The sequence below is a fragment of the Aphelocoma coerulescens genome, chromosome 1 (assembly GCF_041296385.1).
Source record: "Aphelocoma coerulescens isolate FSJ_1873_10779 chromosome 1, UR_Acoe_1.0, whole genome shotgun sequence".
Lineage (NCBI taxonomy): Eukaryota > Metazoa > Chordata > Aves > Passeriformes > Corvidae > Aphelocoma > Aphelocoma coerulescens.
Window position 1 is genome coordinate 90,402,777 of NC_091013.1, and position 22,536 is coordinate 90,425,312.

A 22,536-nucleotide genomic window follows, 5' to 3' on the forward strand; every position below is an offset into this window, starting at 1 on the left:
TGCCTGTATTTGCATGTGTGGATATGCCCTTTGTTCAGTAGCACTGTCACTGAAACTCCACCAGCTGCTTTTCAACAGACAGGTGATAATATCCCAGTTGTCCATGGAGCTGCTCAGTCTCTCCATGAGAATACAGTAGCTTCTGGGAGCAGGATGAATTGTTTTCATCACTCCTTCCAGCTGCTGGCTTAAAAGTTTGTCTGACAAGAGGGAGTTATTCTTATGGAGAGCTCCAGCATTCTGCCTTAGGATAACCGTCTCCCTTTGCTGCTGGGGTGATTAATGAAGCCATCTTCTTCTTGGTGCAGATCAGGACTGTAGACTGCTGATCATGGAACTTCCTACATCTTTCTGTCCCAACGCCGTCATCCTCACAGGGTAGGATTGGAGTTGGATCCATGTCATTTGCTGTGAGCAGTTCCCCATGAGCAGGCAATACAGAGGTGACATGGAACTCTGTGACCTGTGTGTCTGATATCCTGCACGGGCACCAGTGTCACAGGCACACTCATCATTTAGATCAGGAACTACAGCCTGCTCCTCCAGGCTTATCTAGGTCATGGCTGACTGGTTATCACCCTGGGGGAACCCAGGCACATTTGCATCCCTGTGTGGCCTGTGCAGAAGTGGCAGCAGTGTGAAGGAGATGACTGAATATCTCTGCAATATATTTCCTGAGCTTCAAAACCACAGCTTAGCCACTCTTCAGAGAGAGCAGCAGTGCAGATCACCTAATGGATACAAATAAATGAATGTCTCGTGACAGCTAGCCTTTGAGTGAATTTATTATTGAATTACACTCTGGCTTTTTAAGAACAAGCTGAGCTGACAAGCTCTCTCACCAGTGCAGAAGAAAAAGAAAGACAATGATAAATTACCCTGATGGATAAAGGCAAAGACCTCGTCTCTTCCCAAATACCAGCAATTATATATTATTCATGTTTGGGAAGGAAAAATAATCATTGCCCATATTGAAATGAGTGTTTATGATGATAGAGCAAGTAGCTAAATTAAATTCTGAATGCGCAGAATGTCTTTTCACATCATTTTGATGAATAGATAACAAGTACTCATCTACTACTTGGTCATTCTTGTATTGATTTTGAAACCACTTACTCTTGCTGTTTGCTTTGTTGTTTTTAAGCCATTCTTAGTTGTCCATCACCATAAGGAGTAGCACAAGATGCAGTGGTGTCAAGTAGTTGACTATAAAGTAGGACACCTGATATATTTGTTCTCTTTTGAGGGACAGTGTCAGAAAATGGCAAGAGCAGGCTAAAGTACTGATCCACAGAGTCTTTTATGCTAAGTGTTGGCGTAGGTTAAAGTGCCTCAGAAAACCATGTGTAGAATTGGCGCTTTTGTAAAGAAAATTTAAAAAGAAGTCAGTCAGTTTTGAAGTAAGTGTGTTTTATACACCTCCTTTTTTGAGACAGATTGGGTATATCTACTTGCTGCCAGTAGTATCAACCTGTTCTGATTACTTGGGCAGCTAGAAATAACCATCTGAGTTACATGGAACATCAGAGAGCAGCATCTGGTATCAACTGCACGAGTAGTCCGTGATTGCCCTCAGGTCAGCAGTCTACATGCAAAAAGTTAGTTAGTTTTGATGGTTTAAAAATCTGATCAGAATTAACTCTGCACATTTTTTCCCACTACTGAGTGACAAGGTATCTGTAAACATGTCACTCAACCTTCCTGTGTCCCCTTTGTGTGCCAGGCAGTACAATATACCTTACTGATCCAGGTGGAGAGGGTTACATGGCACGGTTAGAAGCTCAGAGAGACAGGTATGCTATAAATGCCTGTGTGCACTGTTTTACTGTGAATAAAGAAATAAAGGGGGTTTATTGTCAGAGAGTTGAACTGCACTGATCCCAAGCCCCATCAAAACCAAAACTGTGAGTACTGATCATGGCCAAAGAAGAGCTAAGAAAATGGAGGGGGGGGGGGGGGGGAGGGATGGTAGGGTGGGGAGAATGAAATGGTTTTTTTCAGAATGTGTTGGTAGTCCATCTGGTCAGTCCTAAGTTATTTCAAAGAATATTACTGTGTTTTCTAATTATCTTTGAGGGAGTTTGCCCAGAGCAGTTGGGGCTGTCCCATCCCTGGAAGTGTTCAAGGCCAGGTTGGATGGGGCTCTGAGCAACCTGGTCTAGTGGAAGGTGTCCCAGCCCATGGCAGGGGAATTGGAACTGGATGGTCTTTCATGTCCCTTCCAACTCAAACCATTCTATGATTCTATGAATATGTTCAAAGAATCTTCTCTTCACACATTTTGTCCCATTCATGGAGGGCTGTGGGTTCACTCAGCAGATCTTTCTGAGGTTCTTCCCAAGGAAACCAAGATGCTCTCTCTTTTCTGTATTTTTCCATCAAGAAAAGTGTACCTTTGATACAGTAACATAAGAAACACTTCTTTCGTTCAAGACAAAGTTAGAGGTCAAAAAACCCAAACTTATCAGGTGTGGCTTTTTCCTGATGATTTCTGCTGAGCTGGCTTAGTCCAGCCCATGGCTGTGGCCCAGCTCCTGTCAGATGCAGTTCCCTTCGGCAGCAGGAAATTCTCTGGGTCGGATGCACCCACTGAACACAGACACCCAGAAGCGATGCAGGAGCTTAGGGAGCACAGCCGTTCCATGGGTTAGGACAGCTTGGAATGCTGCATCTGTTTAAAACTGTGTCATAGAGATTAGACAGCATCCAGTGTTCTGAGGGTGAGCACTCGTGGCACAGCATGGAAACAAAGTCATATTTTTCCATATTTTAAACCAAGCTAACACAGCAAGTCTTCAAACCCTCTTCTTCCCAGTTTTATTGTCTTCCAAAAGCATCATTCTTCTTTTGATGCTTTCTGCTTAAATGAACTCCTTATTAGGTACAAGTCTTAGCTTTTTGAAATACAGAATAACAAGGAATTTTAAAAAACTTACTGGTTTTTATTTTGGTAATTAATCCCTTCAAGAGGGATTAAGAGCAAAGCATACTTCTAAAATTTACTTTTCCTATGTACAGGGTGGGGATTTTTTCCCAATGTTTGCCCTTGCCTTTTGATTTTGAGTTTAGCATAACATCATTCCCATATAGTTAATTAATGCAATATATGCAGCTGCTTATGTCAACTTTGTGGAATTTGTACCTGTGGGACTTCATGAAAGCAAAGCTCCTGTCCATACTTATGTTCTTTTCCATAACACAGATAGTGTAACCATGATGTAATTATATTCCTCTTTCGTAAGTGTCAGTAAAAGGAATTTGGTTGGACTCAATGATCTTTGAGGTCTTTTCCAACCTTAATGATTCTGTAATTCTGTAAATTCTGTGTGCAGTCATTAGAGAAACTGGGGTGTAGCTTTTAAAAAAGTATTTTAAAAACATTAGATGTTTATGACCAAGCACAAAGGAAGGAGTAGGATCTTCCTGGTGTGATTTGGGCATGCTGCCGGGGTCTAGTGAGGCAGCTGATAGAAATGCTGCACCATCCTGGAATTAAAGGGTGATACCTGTGTCCCAAGGAGCTCTTGGAGTGTGCAGAAAACAAATCTCAAGCCTTCAAAACTTGCAAGCATGAAGAAAACTCCTAATGAGCTACGTACTTCCCAGATTACAGAGGTACTGATGTGCACTTTTGGATTTAGGAGTCTAAACTATGGTGTAGGTGTTGATGCATCCTCTCGGATCTGCACTTAGATATTTGATTAATATTTATTCAATACTTACGGTACTTTCCTCTGAAAAAAAGCCACCTTATCAGGAAGAGTCTGTCCTTTGAGTATGACATTTATTTGCTAAATTGGTTGAAACCTCCTACATAAAAAAGCAGTTTTATAATCCCAAACATAAAATCTTATCTATTTTATTGGACATTTTTTTTCCTAGTTCCTCTGGATCATTACAAATCTATCAGACAGCTTATATGTAGTTAAAGAACTTTCCCTGTGATCATCAAAAGAGAGATCATTTTATAATTAACCTGGAAATAATGTATTTTTCCTTCTCTTTTACTCAGTTTTGTTTTCATGGTGCCTCAGATTCAATGAAAGGAAGTGCTTTTATTCCTGTTCTTCTGCAGAGCTGAATATGTGGCCAGAGCTTACAAAATAAATACCAGATGTAAAATACTGTAATAATACAGAACTACTAAGTTCTGCAGACATTTTTAGTGAAGACTTGACATGAGTACATTATTCATCTCTGAATGTTATTGCAGCATAAAGTCTTTACCTCTCACAGAACTAATGGCTATAAAATGACTTCTGGAAAATCATGAAATAAGCGTAATTTAGTATTAGGTGGAAAAATTATCTTGCACATTATGTACTACTGGACACTTGACTTGGATTGTACAGACTTAAAAAAATATGATTATGATTCTGTTTCTTTGATCCCTTATGCAAAGCAAGAGAGTGTTTCTTTGGTTGTACTGGAGAAAGGGAGAAAGTCATCAACTCCTAAAGCATTAGTCAATCACATTGTGAGTAAAAGGATTCTTCACTGAAACTTTGCAGTAAAGCACAGCCCAACTTTATTATGTGTTGCATTTCCTATAAAACTCTGTTCTAAAATACTTTCATTTAAACAGTTGGAGCCAGTTTTACAATTTCACAGTCGTCATCAGCATCTTTTCCTCTGCTGAGTAGCCTTCCCATATCCCTTTACCCTCCCACCTTACCATTATAGCTCAACTGAGAAATCTTGGGATGCTAAAATAGTGAGTCAATGAGGCATAGAGACACAAGGTGCTTTGGATGGCAGGAGTGGCATCTCTTTCCAACAGTGGCCAGATTGCTTGGCAGATCAGAGAGGAAGATTGTGCTGTCATAAAGAGAAAGGACACACATCAAGAAGGTGAATAACGTTCAATTCCTGGGAGAAGTTTTCAAAGCAATAAGGGCCTGAGTCTTTCAGGAATGGAGCCAATAGGGAATTCTTGTGACAGCAATGATCCTGGGTTTTCTAGAAGTGATAGGTGGTCCTCAAATGATACTACATCTTGTTACCAAGCTGTCATGCAATAAAGATACCTCCTTTTCCTTTTGGAGGAGCTACAACCAGCAGTCACTAATAGTGCTGAAAAAAGGTGATGCCCAAGGAGGTGGTCGAGAACCATCAGTTTCTAAGTCTTCACAGAGCAGAATGGTGTCAGGTGCATGCAGTGGGAAGCCTGAGAAACTGAACAGCAGTTGGTCACAAAACGAAGTCCTTGCATGTATACTAAAAATATCAGATGAAGAAGGCCCACTGGTTTGATACTGTCAAGTTAGACCAGATCTAAAGAGGCAGCAAGAATAAAATCTGCATCTAGAGATGTTAATATAAATATTGATTAATAAGCACTTTCTTTTTTGGCTTCAAATACCAACTTCATTAGCCACATTTGTAAAAGTGTCTGAGCATTTATGTGGCTTTTTCCCCTGTCCTTCTTCAGACAATTTAAGTAATGGGTTTTCACTGGAGCTTTTCATTCACTTGTCTTTACTGTGTCTTTCGTGGAATATCTAAATACTGCAGAAGGCTTCTTGCAAAAGGTTAACAGCTAATGACCATGCCCACATAATCATCAGCATCTCCTGATCCTTCAGAGGTGGAAGCTTATAAGTACCTTCACTGAGTAGGTTAAACAAATGGGGCAGGTGCAGTTTCTTGCTGCAGACAACTTAGAATTGACTTTCTTTTACTGATTCTGTTCAGAGCTCTTAAAAACTTTGCTCTTCATGACCCATTCTCTTTCTCCAGGGTCCCTGTTCCATCAGCTGCTCACAAAGCAGAATGGGAGGATCTGTTGCAAGCCATGTCTGTCAGTGCCACTTAGCAGGTCCCCGTTTGGGATATGGACAAACATTAGTGCGTTTAGTCCCTTTGCCACACTGACACTGGCATTGTGGTGCTTCCCTTAGCGCAAACTCCTCAGATGAGCCTAATTGATTATTTAGAATCATAGAATATTTTGGGGTGAAAGGGACCTTTGAAGCCCGTCTAGCCCCTTCTTGAGTAGGGACATCTTCGACTCTGTCAGGTTGCTCAAAGCCCTGTCCAACTTGGCCTGGAATGTTTCCAGGAATGGGGCAGCCATGACCTCTTCACACAGCCTGTGCCAGTGTTTTACCATCCTTATCATAAACTACTGCTTCCTTAAGTCTGGTGTGAATCTCCCCTCTTTCAGTTTAGAACCATTATTCCATGTCCTATTGCATCGGGCCCTGCTAAATCCAGCAGGATTGTATCCCAGCTGCCCAACATATGCCAAACCCTTTCACAAACTCACTTGTGCTATCCATGATAGTGTGGCCGTCTTTCTGGATGGCTGCTCTTCAATTTCCATTTACTATATAAGGCTGCCTTTTTTCTTTTTAACAAGGAGACCTTCAGAAGGATCATTTGTATTCTTTTTCCTAACCTTAATTCCTTAATTCAGATGGCAGCTAAGAACAGTACATAGGTTTTGACTTTAAGCTTTTCTTACAACTAAACTGCACTAAAAAACCCAGATGGATTGACTCAGTTCAAGGAAAGACTGTCAGGAGGTTTTTCTCCAGAGCTAAGAGGCAAATGGGCAGGGCTGTTTTTACAGACCGCTTTTGAGGGAAATACTGCCACAAGCAATGAACCTGAACGTCTCTGTGTCCTGATCTTTCCTCTTCTTCTTTTGTCCTTCATCTGCCAGCTCAGGCATTTTCTCTGTGGCTGTGTGTTTGATCATGATGCCCTTAGCTTTTACCTGGCATTCTACCAAGTGTTCTATATATCCTGGTACTAGACTGCCCTGAGGTTGTTTAACATTAGGCAGGCGCATTCAACCCAAAATGGACGAGGTACATTTTGCTTTATCCTCTTACTCTCCGCAAAAAGACCACAGCCAAAGCTAAAGCCAAGAGATTGTAGCAAATGGCTGCACTTCTAGGCACTTAGCCTGAGCATATCACAGATGAGTGCCATGAGAATGTAAAAATCCCTCTGCAAGGGATTATCAGATTACTACAATTATTCTTCTTATGTCCCTGTAAGGAGGGGATTGTTATTTTGCAGGTAGAGTAAAAAGACATAAACAGACCAGCTGACATGACTGCTGGCATACAGAAAGGCTGTAGCAGAGGAAGAAATAGAACTGAGATCATCTAATTTCATTAATAGCATTCTTTCCAAAGAAATGTAACTTTCTAGATTTTTGTACTATGGAGCTCTGTTGAAGTTTTATCCCGAGCAGAAGCATGAATCATATACATATATATGTGTATTCTTATATATACCAATAAAATGTGAAAGTGGTAATTTCAAAGAGATTTATAATGTCAAATTAAAATATTTATTATTAATAACTTGGCTGAGGATGGCTAAGCAGTCATGATAACCATTTTTGCACATCTGAAACCTTTAGACGAGGATGTCCAATGAGTTATGTTGGAAGTATTTTGAGGAGTAACAGAAATTAATTGGTGTGAGATTTCCCATGACACCTATCCTCAGTCAAGGAAAGAATATACATTTCTTGCAGAAAAAGTGGGATTTAGGATGTATGGAATTTCTTTCTCACAGTGAAAAATGCTTAGGAAAAATAGTATTTCTTTCTTACAGTGAAAAATGCTTAGGAGAAATAGCATTTTTCCCTTATTTCCAAATGCCAAGCATAGTGTCACCAACTATGGTGACAGAAAACATCTGTGAGTGAAGTGTATTGGAAGGACCAATGTCTAAGTTGTGAGACACTGGATCAGAGTTAGTGCTAAAGACATATCTTTAATGTGCTCCTATAAAGTGAAATGGCTTTTGTGGAATTTTCTGGCTTCTGTTCTAAGGATGGTTTTGTCTGCTAGAATTTTGTTGACAGCCTGTCAAACTTTATTTATCTTTGAGCAATAGGAATGTAAAGGCATCAGTGCACCCCTATCTGTTGTGCCACTGTGTCCCAGATCTTACCAGAAAGACTTAATTTAATTTTCTTGAGAACAAAGGATGACTTCACAAAGCAACAGTGTAAAATTGTCTGATGCACCATCTGGCATTGTAGATAGCATTTTGACAATGATTTGATCTTTCAGGCAAGTTTTTATGGACAAGTTGAAAAAAAAAAGAAGTCTAATTAAAGAAGAGGAGAAATGGAGACTGCTTTTCCTTGTAAAAGAAGAATCCATACAGCTTCATGTAATAGTAGTGAAGGAAACAAAACAAACAAACAAAAACAAGCCAAAAACCAGAGGCAATAGGTGGAATCTATTAATAAATTAATGGAAAGATGAGGCTCAGGCTATGAGAAATGGAATTTTGCTCAGCTGCGGAAAACACTCTGAACTAGCAGGCCTGGACTGATGGAATAAATCTCTTCTATTAACATGAGAGATAATTTTATGTAAATGTATTTGGAGACCTTCTAGCAGAGCTGAGCATCTTAGCAGTACCACTTAACATCTTTGTAGGGTAATTGCATTTAGACCAAGGTCAACTGAAGGAAATAGCTGACTAAATTAGCATTAACCAGGTTCCTGGGGGGCTTGGGGCCTTGTAGACACTCGATCTTGACTCCAGAAAGGACGTGTTGACACTAGAGAAGCCAGCTGCTTCCAATGCGCTGTGTGAACTGTTTTACTCACATGGGGAAAATTTTGTCACCCAGGAAAGGAGAAGATTTGAGTCTCATCAGGGACAGTCTGGGCTTGAGTTTTCCTCCAGTTTCCATCCCTACCTCTTTTAAAGGGATTCAGATCCATGCATCTTGCTCCAGGTTCTTTTCGTCGCTGTGGTTTGGGAATAATGTCCCCTTAGTGGTAACATCTTTCCTTATAGCATGGAAATAAAGCAATGGTTATAGTCCTCAGGAGGATGGGGGATGCAGCTGGGCTTGCTGTCAAGCTGCTTCTCTGAGAAGAGACAGCCTCTGAGTCCACGAGCACGTAGGTGTGCTAGCAGAGTTGGATGAGTGCTGGGGAGCATTGGCCAGGATGGGAACTGAGTCTCTTTCCAAAGGTGGGGCATCAAAGCTGCATTTCTACAGCTTCCAAGGTGAGAGGAAGTTCTTTGTTTGCCCACATTGTGCTGGTGCTTGTTGTAGAAATAATTGTCAGTGATGTATAACAGAGCAGATGCCTGTGGGTATAAAGCACATCACCATTTACTGAGCTGAGGGTCTGGGCCAATGTGCTTGCAATGTTACTTAGAACTTTAAAACTGCTTGGACAGGTGTTGTGTGTAGGGCAGCTGGAGAGACACCTGCAACGTGTATTTTTTCCTTTACTTGCTTAGAACTCTTGGAAGAAAAAAAAAGAACAGGTGGAAGCATTCTTCTTGGGTTCACAGAAATGTATGATCTTGTTCCTATTATTTGAAAACATTTGTAGTCGCAGTGTTTACCTGAATATGCGATACAGAACACCGATTTCTTCGTACTCAGGTCTTAGTATTCATGAAACAGTTTGCAGTGATTCCTTGTCTTCCACAAAATGTGCAGCCCATTTTATGAAAAGCTGAGAGAAGGCAGTTTCAAACCCTTTCTCTGGTCTCTCTGAAGGATGGAAACAAAGATGGGGCAGAGTGGAGCAGATCATTAAAAAATCTGGGAAGAGAAGGCGTAGGTTCTGCTCTTGGCTTAGAGATGTGCTCAGACACATTCACTTTACGCAAAAATGGCACTGCAGATGGTGACGTGTTGACTTCATTGAGGTTATTCCAAGCATTGACATTTTTCCAAGCATATTCCATGGCATCATGATCCTTTCAGTTTATGGCCTACCTGTGTTTTAGAGAGTGATGTGCATAATACTGTACTGGATTATTATTTTCCATTTTTTGTATATGGAAAGCTGAGTTAGAGCTCTTAACGGGAGAAGCAGTACAAGTATTAAGGATATTATTCCTCCCATTAGCCCTATCCCTGAAAATGTTCAAGGCCTACTGGATGGGGCTCTGAGTAAACCAGTCTAGTGGAAGGTGTCCCTGCCCATGGCAGGCAGATTGGAACTAGATGATCTTTAATGTCTCTTCCAACCCAAACTATTCGAGGATTGTAGGATTATTAGCCGCAAACTTAGTCCAAGTCTTTTCCGACTTGACTCCTAAGAACTCAGTGATGGTACATCAGAGAAAACTCAGTGACATAAAAATCATTTCCAGCATCTAATTTTCCTGTGACCTATTCCAAAATTATATATGAATCTAGTCACATCTTAGATTGCAGACACATTTTGGCATCACTGTGGTGATTTTTGATAATGGAGCTCTCCATTTAGATCAGCAGGATCTTCCCGGCAAGTGGTCTGTTTACTGTACTGTGGAAGGTAAAAATTGTGCAGCCTCTATTAAATAGAAATTATGCTTTATCTCCTTGCATTATACAATCTCAGATTTTTAGGTGGACTGTAAGAAAATAACTGGCTCTTTCCCTAATGATCTGTGTTTATGAAATCATCTTTACAAATGTTGCAGAAATTATCCTTTGCCTCAGTGAACCAGCAAAGCACCATTGCTCCGTTGAAGTGCAGCTGGGATGATTTACTCTAGCTGAGATCTGGTTCTGCACCTGGAGAAACATTGGCTTTCAATCTCTGCTCTCCAGCAGGACAGCAGTTAGGAAAATTATTCATTGGGTCACGTTAGCACACTGACACCACAATTTGCTGTTGCTGCTCAGAAAAATAGTTACCTTCAGCCAAAAATTGGGTTCAGACACTCTTGCAGACATGTGATGTTTTGTCTTTATGGGAAGCTCCTAAGGTAGCAATGTAGTAATGACTTAGAAGTCTGGAAACAGACTTTGGAATAAGAACCAAGAAAATTTGTCTTTGGCTTTACTGCAGGTTTTCTGACTGACCTTGGACAACTGAAAATCATTCTATGTTTTATTTCCTCTCTCTGTAAAATACTGATCTGGCTGTATTAATCAGTGTTTGTAAAGATCCTTGAAATCCTTAGATAAAAGAGCATATTACAGAGCACAGACTAGTTGAAATAGATGTAGCCTATAAAATGGTGCAATCTACCAAACTTGGGAAGAAAAAGAGGGGAAGAAAAAGCCCATCCTATTAGTGTGCTCAGCTCCCCAGGCAGATTGCAAGGAAGCTTTCTGAACCTGGCAAATTATCTGTCATGGTATTCCCAATGGGGAAAGAAATGAGCTGCCAAGCCTTGGTCAGGGTCTTCTGTGGCTTTTGTGCCTTAAACGTGTCTGTGCACTGCATGGTAATTTTCTGTTCTCTTTGATTTTAAAATGCACCTTGCTTTTAATTGGGGCGATTCTGTTAAGACACTACTGGCTGTTAAGAAAAGGTTCTTCACCCAGAGGGTGATTGTGCACTGGAAGAGGCTTCTGAGGGAGTGTCATGGCACCAAGCCTGCCAGAGTTGCAGAAGTGTTTGGACAACACTTTCAGGAACATGGTGTGATTTTGGAGCTGTTCTGTGCAGGGCCAGGAGCTGGGCTTAATGATCCGTGGGAGTCCCTTCCAACTCAGGAGATTCTATGATTCTGTGAAATTCCAGTGTGATGTTGTGAATTCTACAGAAGTTTATACTTAATGAAGTATATGCTGCAGCAGTTGCTTTTATGTAGTAGGGTAATCATAAATCTCACTTTGAGTATTGAAAGTTTTTACACAACACCTGAGAAAGCCTTCAAGGGCAGCATCCCACCATCAAAACACATGGCATGCTTCCAGCTTTACAGGATATAAAGGTCTTGGCTTTCTAATACATAGGAATTCCCAGCCACATGAACAGAGGAAAAAACTGCATTTGTCAAACAGACTTACTATTTCTTACCATTTTTCTTCTTGCAGACATGCATGTGTGATTCGAGGCCAGGTGATGACAGCAGATGGGACCCCTCTGGTTGGAGTGAACATCAGCTTTGTCAACAATCCTCTGTTTGGATACACAATCAGTAGACAAGATGGCAGGTAGGATGTCTGTATGGGATTTACAGTGTTCAAGCAGCAGTAACAGCATTATTGCCATGACCACTAAAGAGAAACTCCTTCCAAGAGCATGTTTATTATTGATGCCTTTTTGAAGATGTTGATGCATTATTGTTGGTTGTTACAGGGCTACATCTGGCTGGTGACCAGTCACCAGTGCTGTTCCTCACTGTTCCAGGGCCAGTCTTGTTCACTGTATTTATCAGCAGCTTGGATGCAGGAGTTGAATGCACCATTAGCAAGTTAGCTGATGGTACCAAACTGGGAGGTGCTGTTGACTCTCCTAAGGGACAAGAGGGATCTAGATAGATCAGAGCATTGGGCTGTGATGAATGAGATGAAATCTAAAAAGTCAAAATGCTGGATTTTCTGCACCTGAAACAGAGTAATACCAGGCACAAGTATAAACTAGAAGAGGAGTGGCTGGAGAACAGCCCTGCAGACAGGGATCTGGGGGTGCTGGCCAGCAGCAGCTGAACAGAAGCTGTTAGAGCAGCGTGTCTTGGCAGCCAAGAGGGCAAACCCCATCCTGGAGTGTGTCAAACACAGCATGACGAGCCAGTCAAAAAGGTGGTTGTCCTGCTGTATCCAGTGTTGGTGCAGCCTCACCCAGAACACTGTGTGCAGTTCTGGGCCCCACAATTTACAAAAGATCTTCAGGTCCCTTAATGTGTCCAGAGGAAGGCAAGAAAGTGGTGACAGGACTGGAAAGAATATCCTGTGAGGGGTGTCTGAGGACTCTTGAGTTTCTCCAGTTTGGAGAAAAGGAGACTTGAAGAGTGACCTCATTGCTTCCTACAGCTTCCTGAGGAGGGGGTGTGGAGAGAGAAGTGCTGAGTTCATCTCCCTGGTATCCACTGACAGGACTCTTGGGAATGGTTCAAAACTGCACCAGGGGAGGTTTAGACTGGACATGAAGAAACATTTCTTAACTGAGAGGGTGATTAAACACTGCAACAGCCTTGCAGTTAAGGAACCTTTCCTGTCCAACCATCCAGAAGCCACGCTGGCAGTCACACTTAACACCACCTGAGCTGGGACCGAGGCCCTGTCACAGCTACACCCCACACTCACACAGTCACACCAGGGCTCCTTACCCACTCAACCCCAGGTTTCCCATAGCAGAGTCCCAGATGTCCAGATCCCTAAAACAATTTAATCTTGGTGCAATAACTAAATAACAAAATAACAGCCCGAGCTGTTGCTTGCAAGGGGGGACCCTGGACAAAGGAAACCCTGGGCTTTTACCCCCTGACAGTCTACACATGGGAAGGCCTGGAGTTGTCGGCTCCTGTCATGTCTCTGTGTGGTCACTCGGCAGTTCCCTGCCTCTTGCCTCAGGATTTGGCTTGGCCTCCTGCCCCGCTCCAGAGCTCAACCTGCAGCTCACACTGCACATGCACACCAAGCTACCTGCACCAAATGTAACCTCAGCATTCCTAGAGAGGTTTGATGCCCCAAAGTGTTTAAGAGGCATTTGAACAATGCCCTTAATAACGTGGTTTGATTTGATCAGCCCTGAACTGGTGAGGCAGCTGGACTTGATGATCCTTTTACTTCCCTAACAGATGAATAGCCTTTTCTATTCTATTCTATTCTATTCTATTCTATTCTATTCTATTCTATTCTATTCTATTCTTATTATTTATTAACTTTGAGATATCACCTAGAATCTTTAGCCAGCAATTTGGCAATGCATTGTCCATGCATATTAAAAAAAAAAGATGTCTCCTGCTCCCAGCAGCTCTATTCTTGCTAATTCATGTTGAAATGATTAGGAAGAAGTCATTAAGATTGCTGTTGTGTTAGAGGCAAAATCTGAGCAATCATGCTCAACCAAAACAAAAGCATTGCAAATTGGGAATGTCTTTCATCTTATCTTTTGTTTGTCAGTGCTAATTGTCTCCCTTTCTTTTAAGAACAAAAACGTAACATAAGGGGTTCCAGCTGCATATGCTCTATGTATTGACTACTAACCACTAGCACTTGGGAGAGGATTTACACATTTTAACACCTCTCCAATCCACAACTTTCATTTGAGTTGGCCAGAGAAACATATAGAATTGTAATGAAAAAGAGGAACATGTGCTAGCAACGTGTGCTTGATGCTGTCCTGTTCACACTCAAGGGTGTTTGCACCTACTGTAAAACTGATGGGGACTGGGAGGGTTTCCAAGTGATGCTCCACCTCTTCAATGACATGACAATAAAATGAGAGATGATAAAGAGGCATTCCAGGAAAAGGACCCTGCTGGAGCTGGTGTCTTCTTATTGCCAGTAGCTTAGACATTACTGCAAAAAGGAAAATAATTGAACATTTGTGCTTAAGAGTATCTCTGTCAACCTTATTGAACCTACTTTGTGGGAAAGTGGGATCCAAACCACACTCTCATGATCAGCTTGCTGTGTATGGACTAGCACAAAATCTGTGTCCGGTAGAACACGTGAATATGACTAAAAGATTCCTGGACAACAGTGCCTGTCATAACCTTTTTTTCTGTCTGTTTCCTTGTATATATACAACACCCAACTACTGAGTGTAATCTTTCATTTAGATTACAAGTACTTTGAGGAAAGAAACCATCTCTTTGCTTTGCAGTTGTGCTGTACCTAGTAGAGGGGCTTTAGTGTAAACTGGACCTCTAGCCAGCAAACACGTAAGCTAAGGGGACAGAGCATGGAGGTGACTGCTGCTATCCAAGCTCCAAACCTTTGTAATGTTCAAGCAGCTATTTCCTCCTAGTTCTTGGGTGGTGAAAGGCAGACCCCCCCTGCTATAAATCTACTTCTACTGGCAGTTCAAGCTAGGGATGCTCCTTCCATGCTATGTCCTTCCCAAGGTCCAGCTGAGCAGGGGACACAGGGCAGAAAGCAATGCACCCAAAGCATCAGTATGCTCCACCAGGCTTCATTGGACTCCTGGCTCCTTGGAGTGGCTGCCAGCCTCCAGAAGCTGAATTAGTTTCAAGGAGCTGAGGGCTGTAGTTTGCTGACTCAGCCCCCAGCAGGTACCAACTCCAAGTGATAAAAATGACAGAGATCAGCTGTCTCAGAGCAAGGAGTCTGTGTCTGAGTGGGATTCATCCTAAAGCTGTGATTTCTTCCAGCAACTGGTGGGGGTCAGTGTAACCCCAGACCTGTGTGGTGTCAGCTCTTCTGATTTCACTTTCTTCACCTTCCTCTCAAGTCAATCTGCTTCTACAGAAGTCTGATGCACAAACAACATGAAACAAATTGTCCAGTTGCAGTAGTAAGCCTCCAGAATGACTATACCTTCCAACTTGGCTAAGGGATACATGCAGGTATTTTCTCAAATGAAGGGGCAATAGGCCCATCAGTGCATCTGTGTACTCTGTAAGTCCTCTATGGACAAAAACCACTTGTCCATAAATGGACAAGTTACACAACACCAAAATCCATAGAACCAAGGAGTGGTTTGGGTTGGAAGTGACCTTAAATATCTTCTAGTTCCATGAGCAGGGACACCTCCCACTAGACCAGGTTGCTCAAAGTCCCATGAAATCTGTCCTTGAGTCCAGTGACTTCCTCAGTGGTTTGTAAATTATCTTGAACTATTTAAAACCATTCAAGCTAAAATTTGCCAGGGCAGCAAATGTTGTCAGACATCCCTAATTCCTAATCCCAGCCTCACTGCTGATATAGAGGGTACCATTACATGCATCTCTTGACCATCCCAGGCCACCGAACCAAGCCTGTGAAAGGGAGTTAACATTTACTTTCCTTCCTAACTGATTGTTACAGTATTTATTTAATACTATTTGTAGAGCAGTTTCAAAATCATGTAAAGGATTCATGCTATTCCAGTTTCTATTACCTTTTTATGGGTTTGAGTAATTTTCTTTAATAGAGCATGACATCTCATCAGCTTTTGTACAGTACAGTTTTCATGTGATTGAGTCAACTCTGTTTAAAGAAATTGATGCTCTTAGGCAAGAAGCGCATTCTCCTGACCTACAGTAGCAGGTTGCATGCATTCCCAGTCCAGAGCAGTACACAGTCACACAGGGTCATCTCTCCCATCTTCAGTGTCATTCTGGTTTGGAGAATAAATGGGAGCACACATGCAAGCAGTTACCTTGTTCCAGGGGTCATGAGATAACTGCATAAAACTCAGCGGGTTTATTATTTGGCATATTCACCATAGGAATATCTATTCTTCAAAATGTGCACTGAGTTGCCTTAAATTGATTTAGCAAATCAGTTTACTGATAGCACTGAAATAACTGGGGTTTTAAAGTAAGGGAATTTCAAGATAAAATTGCATCAGTTTAGCTACATTGGTTCCTAAGCTGATTTTGTTGCTCCAGGTTTGGGGGTTTGGGGGTTTCTTTTTGGCATGATCAAGTTTCCAAATGAGTAAGTAAAATTTCAGTTTTAGAATTACAGTGAACTAAATTTTTCACTCCTGTAAGGGGGTGCACTTTATTCCAGGTCTCTCCTATTACATTGCTGAAATACAGCCTGAAATAGTGAAACCGAGGTCCTCTTTAAGACACATTACTTAGACTGAGCAAAACTTTCATAACTTCAGGGCTTGCATGTGTTCTTAGCCTAATTACTGCAACAGAGACTTTGTTTATATAACAAGGCATGAATATAAAATGACAGCTCTCAAACTACTCTGTTGTATGCATTTCTCTGTAAAGCAAAGTTAACAGACAGTTCAAAGTATCAGTACTGGATTATAAACCACATTTTTAAATAAAGTTTTAAATTTGATTAAAGTGGTTGCTTAGAAATACTGCAAGCCCTCAGTATCCCTGGGTTGTAGGAACAGTGTTAATAAAACAGCAAAAAAGTCTCCAGACTTTTTCCACGTCACAGTCAGCAGCTTTGGCATGGTTTTCTCAGAAATACCAAATACTTGAACTTCCAGAGAAAAGAGATGAGAAAGGGTTACACTTTCCTTTGGGGTTTTTATTTTTTGAGCCTGCTTTGGATGAATAGATAATTTCATCCTTTGGCTTGTCTCTCCAGAGTCTTTAAAGAAAAACAACAGTATGACTATATAGCAAGTATGATTTTTACAGAGTGATAAAAAATACATCAGAGAGCAGCAGCAAAACCAGAAATAAAATTATCTCATTCCTTCAATCCCAGGACAGTTTTCCTTTTGTTAAATTTAATTTCACTGAGGGAAACTGGGAGGAAGGTGTTTTCAGTTTGGGTTTTTCTGTTTGATTTTGGGTTTACCTGTGGTTCAGTTCATCAAGGTAACTTGAAAGCTGCACCCTGGGCCTCTGGGAAAACCAGCTCGTGAGCAACACTGCTTGCTAAAAAATACTGCATGGTTCTGTTTTCACAGCTGCTGGAGCCTGACATAGAGATGGTGCTATCCCTTCTGCATCCTGTTTTGGGGACGCAGGAGAGGCCGGGATGTTTACCCCCAGCAGATTCCCATCCCTGATACAGGCTCAGTGAAGCCAAAGGGATGAGATGGAGGTTTGCAAATAAAACCTCTTCCAACTTGCCTAAAAACTTGTTGAGCATCATTTGTAATGTTTATTTCTTTCCTCCTGGTGGCCCATTCAGTGCCCAGATCCATGCAGAGCAAGCATCTCCCTCCCAGCGGAAGGACTTGCCAAATGCTAATTGACTGTTAAAAACATTCACATCAGAGTACAAACGTTGTGCAGCTTTGCTGGCAGGGACCAGCAAGTTACTCCTCAGGCTGCTGCAGGCCAAGCTCCATAGGTCTGGGAACATGATGCCCCAACTCGAGTGGTAGAATAAACATGGCTTTGGCTTTTTGAAGTGCTTTCTGCTTCCTGCCATGGACTCAATTCAACATTCTTTAATGAATAACCACCTTTTCATAATTATATTTGCTAAATGGCGCTTCAGTACATCAGCCATGAAATAAAAAAGGTTCCCCCAAAAAATTGCTTGACAAAGACTTTTTTTTTAGGAATAGTTCATACCCATTGCTGCTCCTCTGGGATTTTTCCACTCAATCTGAAAGCCTCACAATTAATTTTAAAAAATACTTTTAAATACCTTTTTTCACCTTTCTTACCACGTATTTACAAAGTGCATCAGGTTTGGCTTCAGGCAATCAGAGTATTTCAGATCCCAGTTCTCTTGCAGAGAAGCACTTAAACTCACAGCTCTTTAAGCACATGAGCAGCTCTGCTGAAGCCAGTGAGCCTGATCATGTGCATAAACTCTGAGTAAGAGTGTCATACAGCAGCACCAGGCATGAAAGTGAGAAGCAGGGATGAGAAAACTTTCTGTGCCTGAAGCACGTTTGGCATTGCAGCCAAAGAGATAGTGAGAAAAACACAAAGGAGCAAAAAGTCTCCAATTTCTGTTGAAATCCCTTCCTTTCTTACCTAACACCTGTTTTTTGGGTCTATACATAGTAGATATATCCCATGGTACTTGATAAAATCTCCATCTGTGACAAGATGTGAAGTTTAAATACAAAAGTAAGAAAAACACCAGAACCTTATCCCAACATCTTTACATCCAGAGGAGGAATATTTTCCTTATCAAGGTAACATTTTTTCACGCAGCTCTGGAAGGCTGTCTGTTATCCAACACTAACACATGCAGAAAAGCCACTTGGCTGGAGATAGCTTAGGGTGAAGTCAGAGACCACAGACAGTGATTCATCTGCCCTGCTCTAAATGCTTAAGAGTCAAAAAAGATGATGTGCTTGTGTGCTGTGGCACGCAGACAGCTTGCACTGTATGTATTTCTAGTAGACTAAGCTCAGTCCCTGACTGGGCTCTCCATGTTCCCTGGGTTGCATTAGGCATTAGTCAGGTTAGCAGAGATGCCAAGACAATTCATATGGGGATGTGTCAGAGAAATCGCTTTCCAAGTAGTTCATTTCATCGTGTGAATTGATCCTATCTGTGCGTTTGTTTGGATAATAAATACTTTTTAAAAAAAAGGAAATTTAGTATGTATGGCCAAAATACGTTGGTGCTAGAAAAGCACCAACAAAGATAAACATGTTTCAAAAAAGGGATGTGTGCAATTTCAATATACATGAGGACATGCAGAGAAGCTGAGCTTGGACTCCTGCCTTCAACACTTGCTGTTACTCAGGTAAAGCCTATTTGGGCTGCAGATTTTAGGTTCATAAAATGAGACTGATGATATTTCTTGCAGTTATTTTTCTGAAGTCCTTGCTAGGGAGTTGTTACCAACAGATGGAGTAATGTGTGCACTAATTTTGTATTCCATCTCTTAAAACAGCTTTGATCTTGTTACCATTGGTGGAATCTCCATTATCCTGCACTTTGAGCGGGCTCCCTTCATCACCCAGGAGCACACGCTGTGGTTGCCGTGGGATCGCTTCTTTGTGATGGAAACCATAGTCATGCGGCACGAAGAGAATGAGATCCCAAGCTGTGACCTCAGTAACTTCGCCCGGCCCAACCCTGTGGTCTCCCCATCTCCTCTGACAGCTTTTGCAACTTCCTGCTCAGAGAAAGGTCCTATTGTTCCTGAGATCCAGGTATGAACCATCATAGCTGAGGGACAATAACTCATAGAATCATATAATGGTTTGAGTTGGAAGGGACCTTAAAGTTCAGTTCCAACCCCCCCTGCCATAGGCAGGGACACCTTCCATTAGACCGGGTTGATCAGAGCCCCATCCAACCTGACACTGAATTGGGATTGGGGCATCCACAATTTCTCTGGGAAACCTCTGCCAGTGCCTGATCACCCCCATCTCCTTGCTGTGCTTCTTTTGACAGCTTTGAGCAACACAAGTGCAACTGTTCCCCTGCTTTCCTAACAGGAAGTATTCCCCATTTGTTACACCATTTTTCAGACATTTGCCAGGAGCACTCACTCCCAGGCACTCACTTTACCAGATTTCTTTTCCCTTATCCCTGAGGGATGGAGGCAAAGCGCTTGTGACTGACAGCACGTGAGCTGGGACCCTTGTGTTACTCACAAGCCCTTGGTCAGCCCTTTGGCATTCAGCATGCCCAGCACCAGGCTGGTGCACTTCCTCTGCTCTAATGCCTCTCTTCTGCTCAGGAGAAAATTCTGCCCACTGGGCACTGCGAACCTCGGCAGTGGAGTGATGGAGTGAACTTTCTCTACACAGCTGCTGAGACATGCAGTCAGCCAGCAGATGGCTGGGAAGGGGCCAGCCTGCAGAACACCTCAGTTTTATTGCATTTCATGACATTTGGAGTAGATGAGCAGAGCAAGAGGATTACCTTTAGTTTCTTATCCCCATTACCCTTTTTTTTTGAGGAAGTTTGAGTCAGATAAAGAAGCTTAACAATCTGCTGTGGCTTCAGAGTATTTTGTCAAATGGAAAGTTGTGTTTTAAACTGAATAATCCAAAGAACCAAATTATCAATTTTCCTTAAAAATACTCATTCTGTTGAAACATAGAGATGTAACAGCATTCAACCTTTGTTGTCTTGGACATGCTGTTCTCTGGATTTTAGATGCCAGCATTCATCATGTCCTGAGTATTGCTTTTAGTGACAATAATCTGCCAAGGTGGAAATAATAACAAGTATAGAGACAAATTGTGTGCTTCCGGCATGACTCCACTGAGGTTGGAGTACCATTAATGAGGAAAGAAGTAACTTTATACCTTCTGATTTTAATAAACCAGGTGCTAAACCCTACAACAAATAAAGCTAGTGGTCTCTTTACCTTTCCCTCTGGACCAAGTCTTATGATCCTTTCTCACACTAATTTCCAATTACAGTCACCATGTTTGTCCCAGCATAATTACTAATTAAGTCCCATATCTTGTAAAGTCCATCATGTTATAAATTCTTGGTTCAGAATCTTGGTTTCCCCATCTTTTTATTAAACCAACAAACACCATGAAAGGTGATGGGCAGTGCTGCCTGTGAAAGAAGCAAATATCGGAATATCTGTGCAAATAGCACAACTATGATCATAACCTCAGTCATTATTTGGTACCACAAGCACCTTTCACTAGACCAGACTGCTCAGAACCCTATCCAGCCTGACTTTGAATGTTTCCAGGGATGGGGCATCTGCCATCTCTCTGCGCAACCTGTGTCAGCGTTTTGCCACCCTAATCACAGATACGTAGTGCCATTTGAAATGTCCTGATGATATCCTGCTTAGCCTCCAACTGCCAATCCAGAATGATCCCCCTATCAGTGTCCTGCATTATATTTTTTGAATCCTTGTGAACAGCAGATCACTTCAACATCCCAAATCACACTAGACATCTGTAGTTACAGAATCTAGTACCTAAGAAGGATTCATTTTGAGATTATGACACCTAAATAAGAGGTTCACATGCTGTTGTCTGGATGTGTGCCAAGTATCCAAGCTCCCATTAAAGCTGACTGAAATCTAATCAGTACCATGAGTGGAGCCTACACATCACTTACAGTGACCCCCATGAAGCTTTCTGGTTCTCACTGATGGTATCAGTTAGATTCCACTGACTAAAATTGATGTTTACATGCCTACCTCACGTGAGCACATTTATAGGTTGACATCTGGATTTAGATCCCTTAAACTGGAGTTGAATCCCACTCTTGAGTTTACAAGGCAACACCAACCTTCTATAAGAGTCTGTCTGTACCTGCTGTTAGCTGTAGGAAGACCTAAAAGAGCAGTTCAGAGGATACACCCAACTTAGGTTTCTAAGTTGAGATAAGATGAATCCCATACACGATGAAGACAGTTCTTTTCCTATGTGCCATATGTTTGAGCTAAAACCTGTAAATCAATATTCCACCTCAAATATTGATAGCTGAAGGTTAACAGAGTTTGTGGTGCAGGAGTTTACAAGAGAATCTGATTTGTGGCAGAGTCCTGACTGAACTTCAGTTCAGAAATGGACTACTTTTCATTTCTGAACTGGATGTACATACAATAAAAAAATAACCTAGCTGTCACTTCCTGCAGCTGCATTTTGTAATACACAGTTCTCAGTAGGGAAATGTTAAATATAAAAGGTGTGAGCACATAGCTGGGAGGAGGTGACAAGCAGATAGCAGGGCTGGGAAAGAGATTTTGACAAGTGGATAGATAAGAACCTCATGAGCTCCAACAAATAAATGCAGTGCTCTCTACCTGGATGCGTTCAAAAAACCCAGTAGTGCATTTTTAGTATTTGATTCAGGTACCTATAGACAGATTTGGGGCCATTCAGAATGCCCTGTAGTGTCCCTTCAGGCCTCCAGCTTCAGAAAGGTCAGCTTCAGATGTCAGAAAGGTCCATGTCAGAGTTGTCATGCCTTTGCAGAAGTTTTGAATACCACAGAACATCTCAAAAGCACTAGATGTCTATGTTAAGGCCCCTGAATCAGACTCTAAATGGTTTTCCTTCTTAAAATTCTCTCTGAGCATCTTAAAAGAAAAAAAAGACATTGACTGTTCCTTGCCTGTCTGCTGGCAGAGTGAAGAGTAGCTGTAAGAGACATGTGTAACCCAGCACACAGAAACAAGATTTCCTACCTTGTCTCATGCAAAAAGTAGAAAAATTGCTACTAGGACAAGAACAGATCAACACCACAGAGCCAAGGGAACATGGCAGTGAAAATTGCTACACTGTGTAAATCCCCAGTAAGCTCTTCTGCCTGCCCAGCCTCATGGCTGGACCTCTTAAGAAGAGCCCATAATATTGGTTAGTCTGGGAT

At 41.8% G+C, this 22,536-nt stretch overlaps 1 protein-coding gene across 6 annotated transcripts in view; it reads left to right on the forward strand.

Moving 5' to 3' along the window:
* The window catches only part of TENM4 (teneurin transmembrane protein 4), a 600,317-nt gene that overhangs the window by 503,354 nt on the left and 74,427 nt on the right, over positions 1 to 22,536 (forward strand). For all 6 annotated transcript variants that reach the window (XM_069016277.1, XM_069016269.1, XM_069016304.1 and 3 more), the window contains 2 exons: positions 11,765 to 11,884; positions 19,130 to 19,391. In XM_069016277.1, coding sequence (XP_068872378.1) covers positions 11,765 to 11,884; positions 19,130 to 19,391 — 382 coding nt within the window. The remainder of the gene's footprint in view (positions 1 to 11,764; positions 11,885 to 19,129; positions 19,392 to 22,536) is intronic.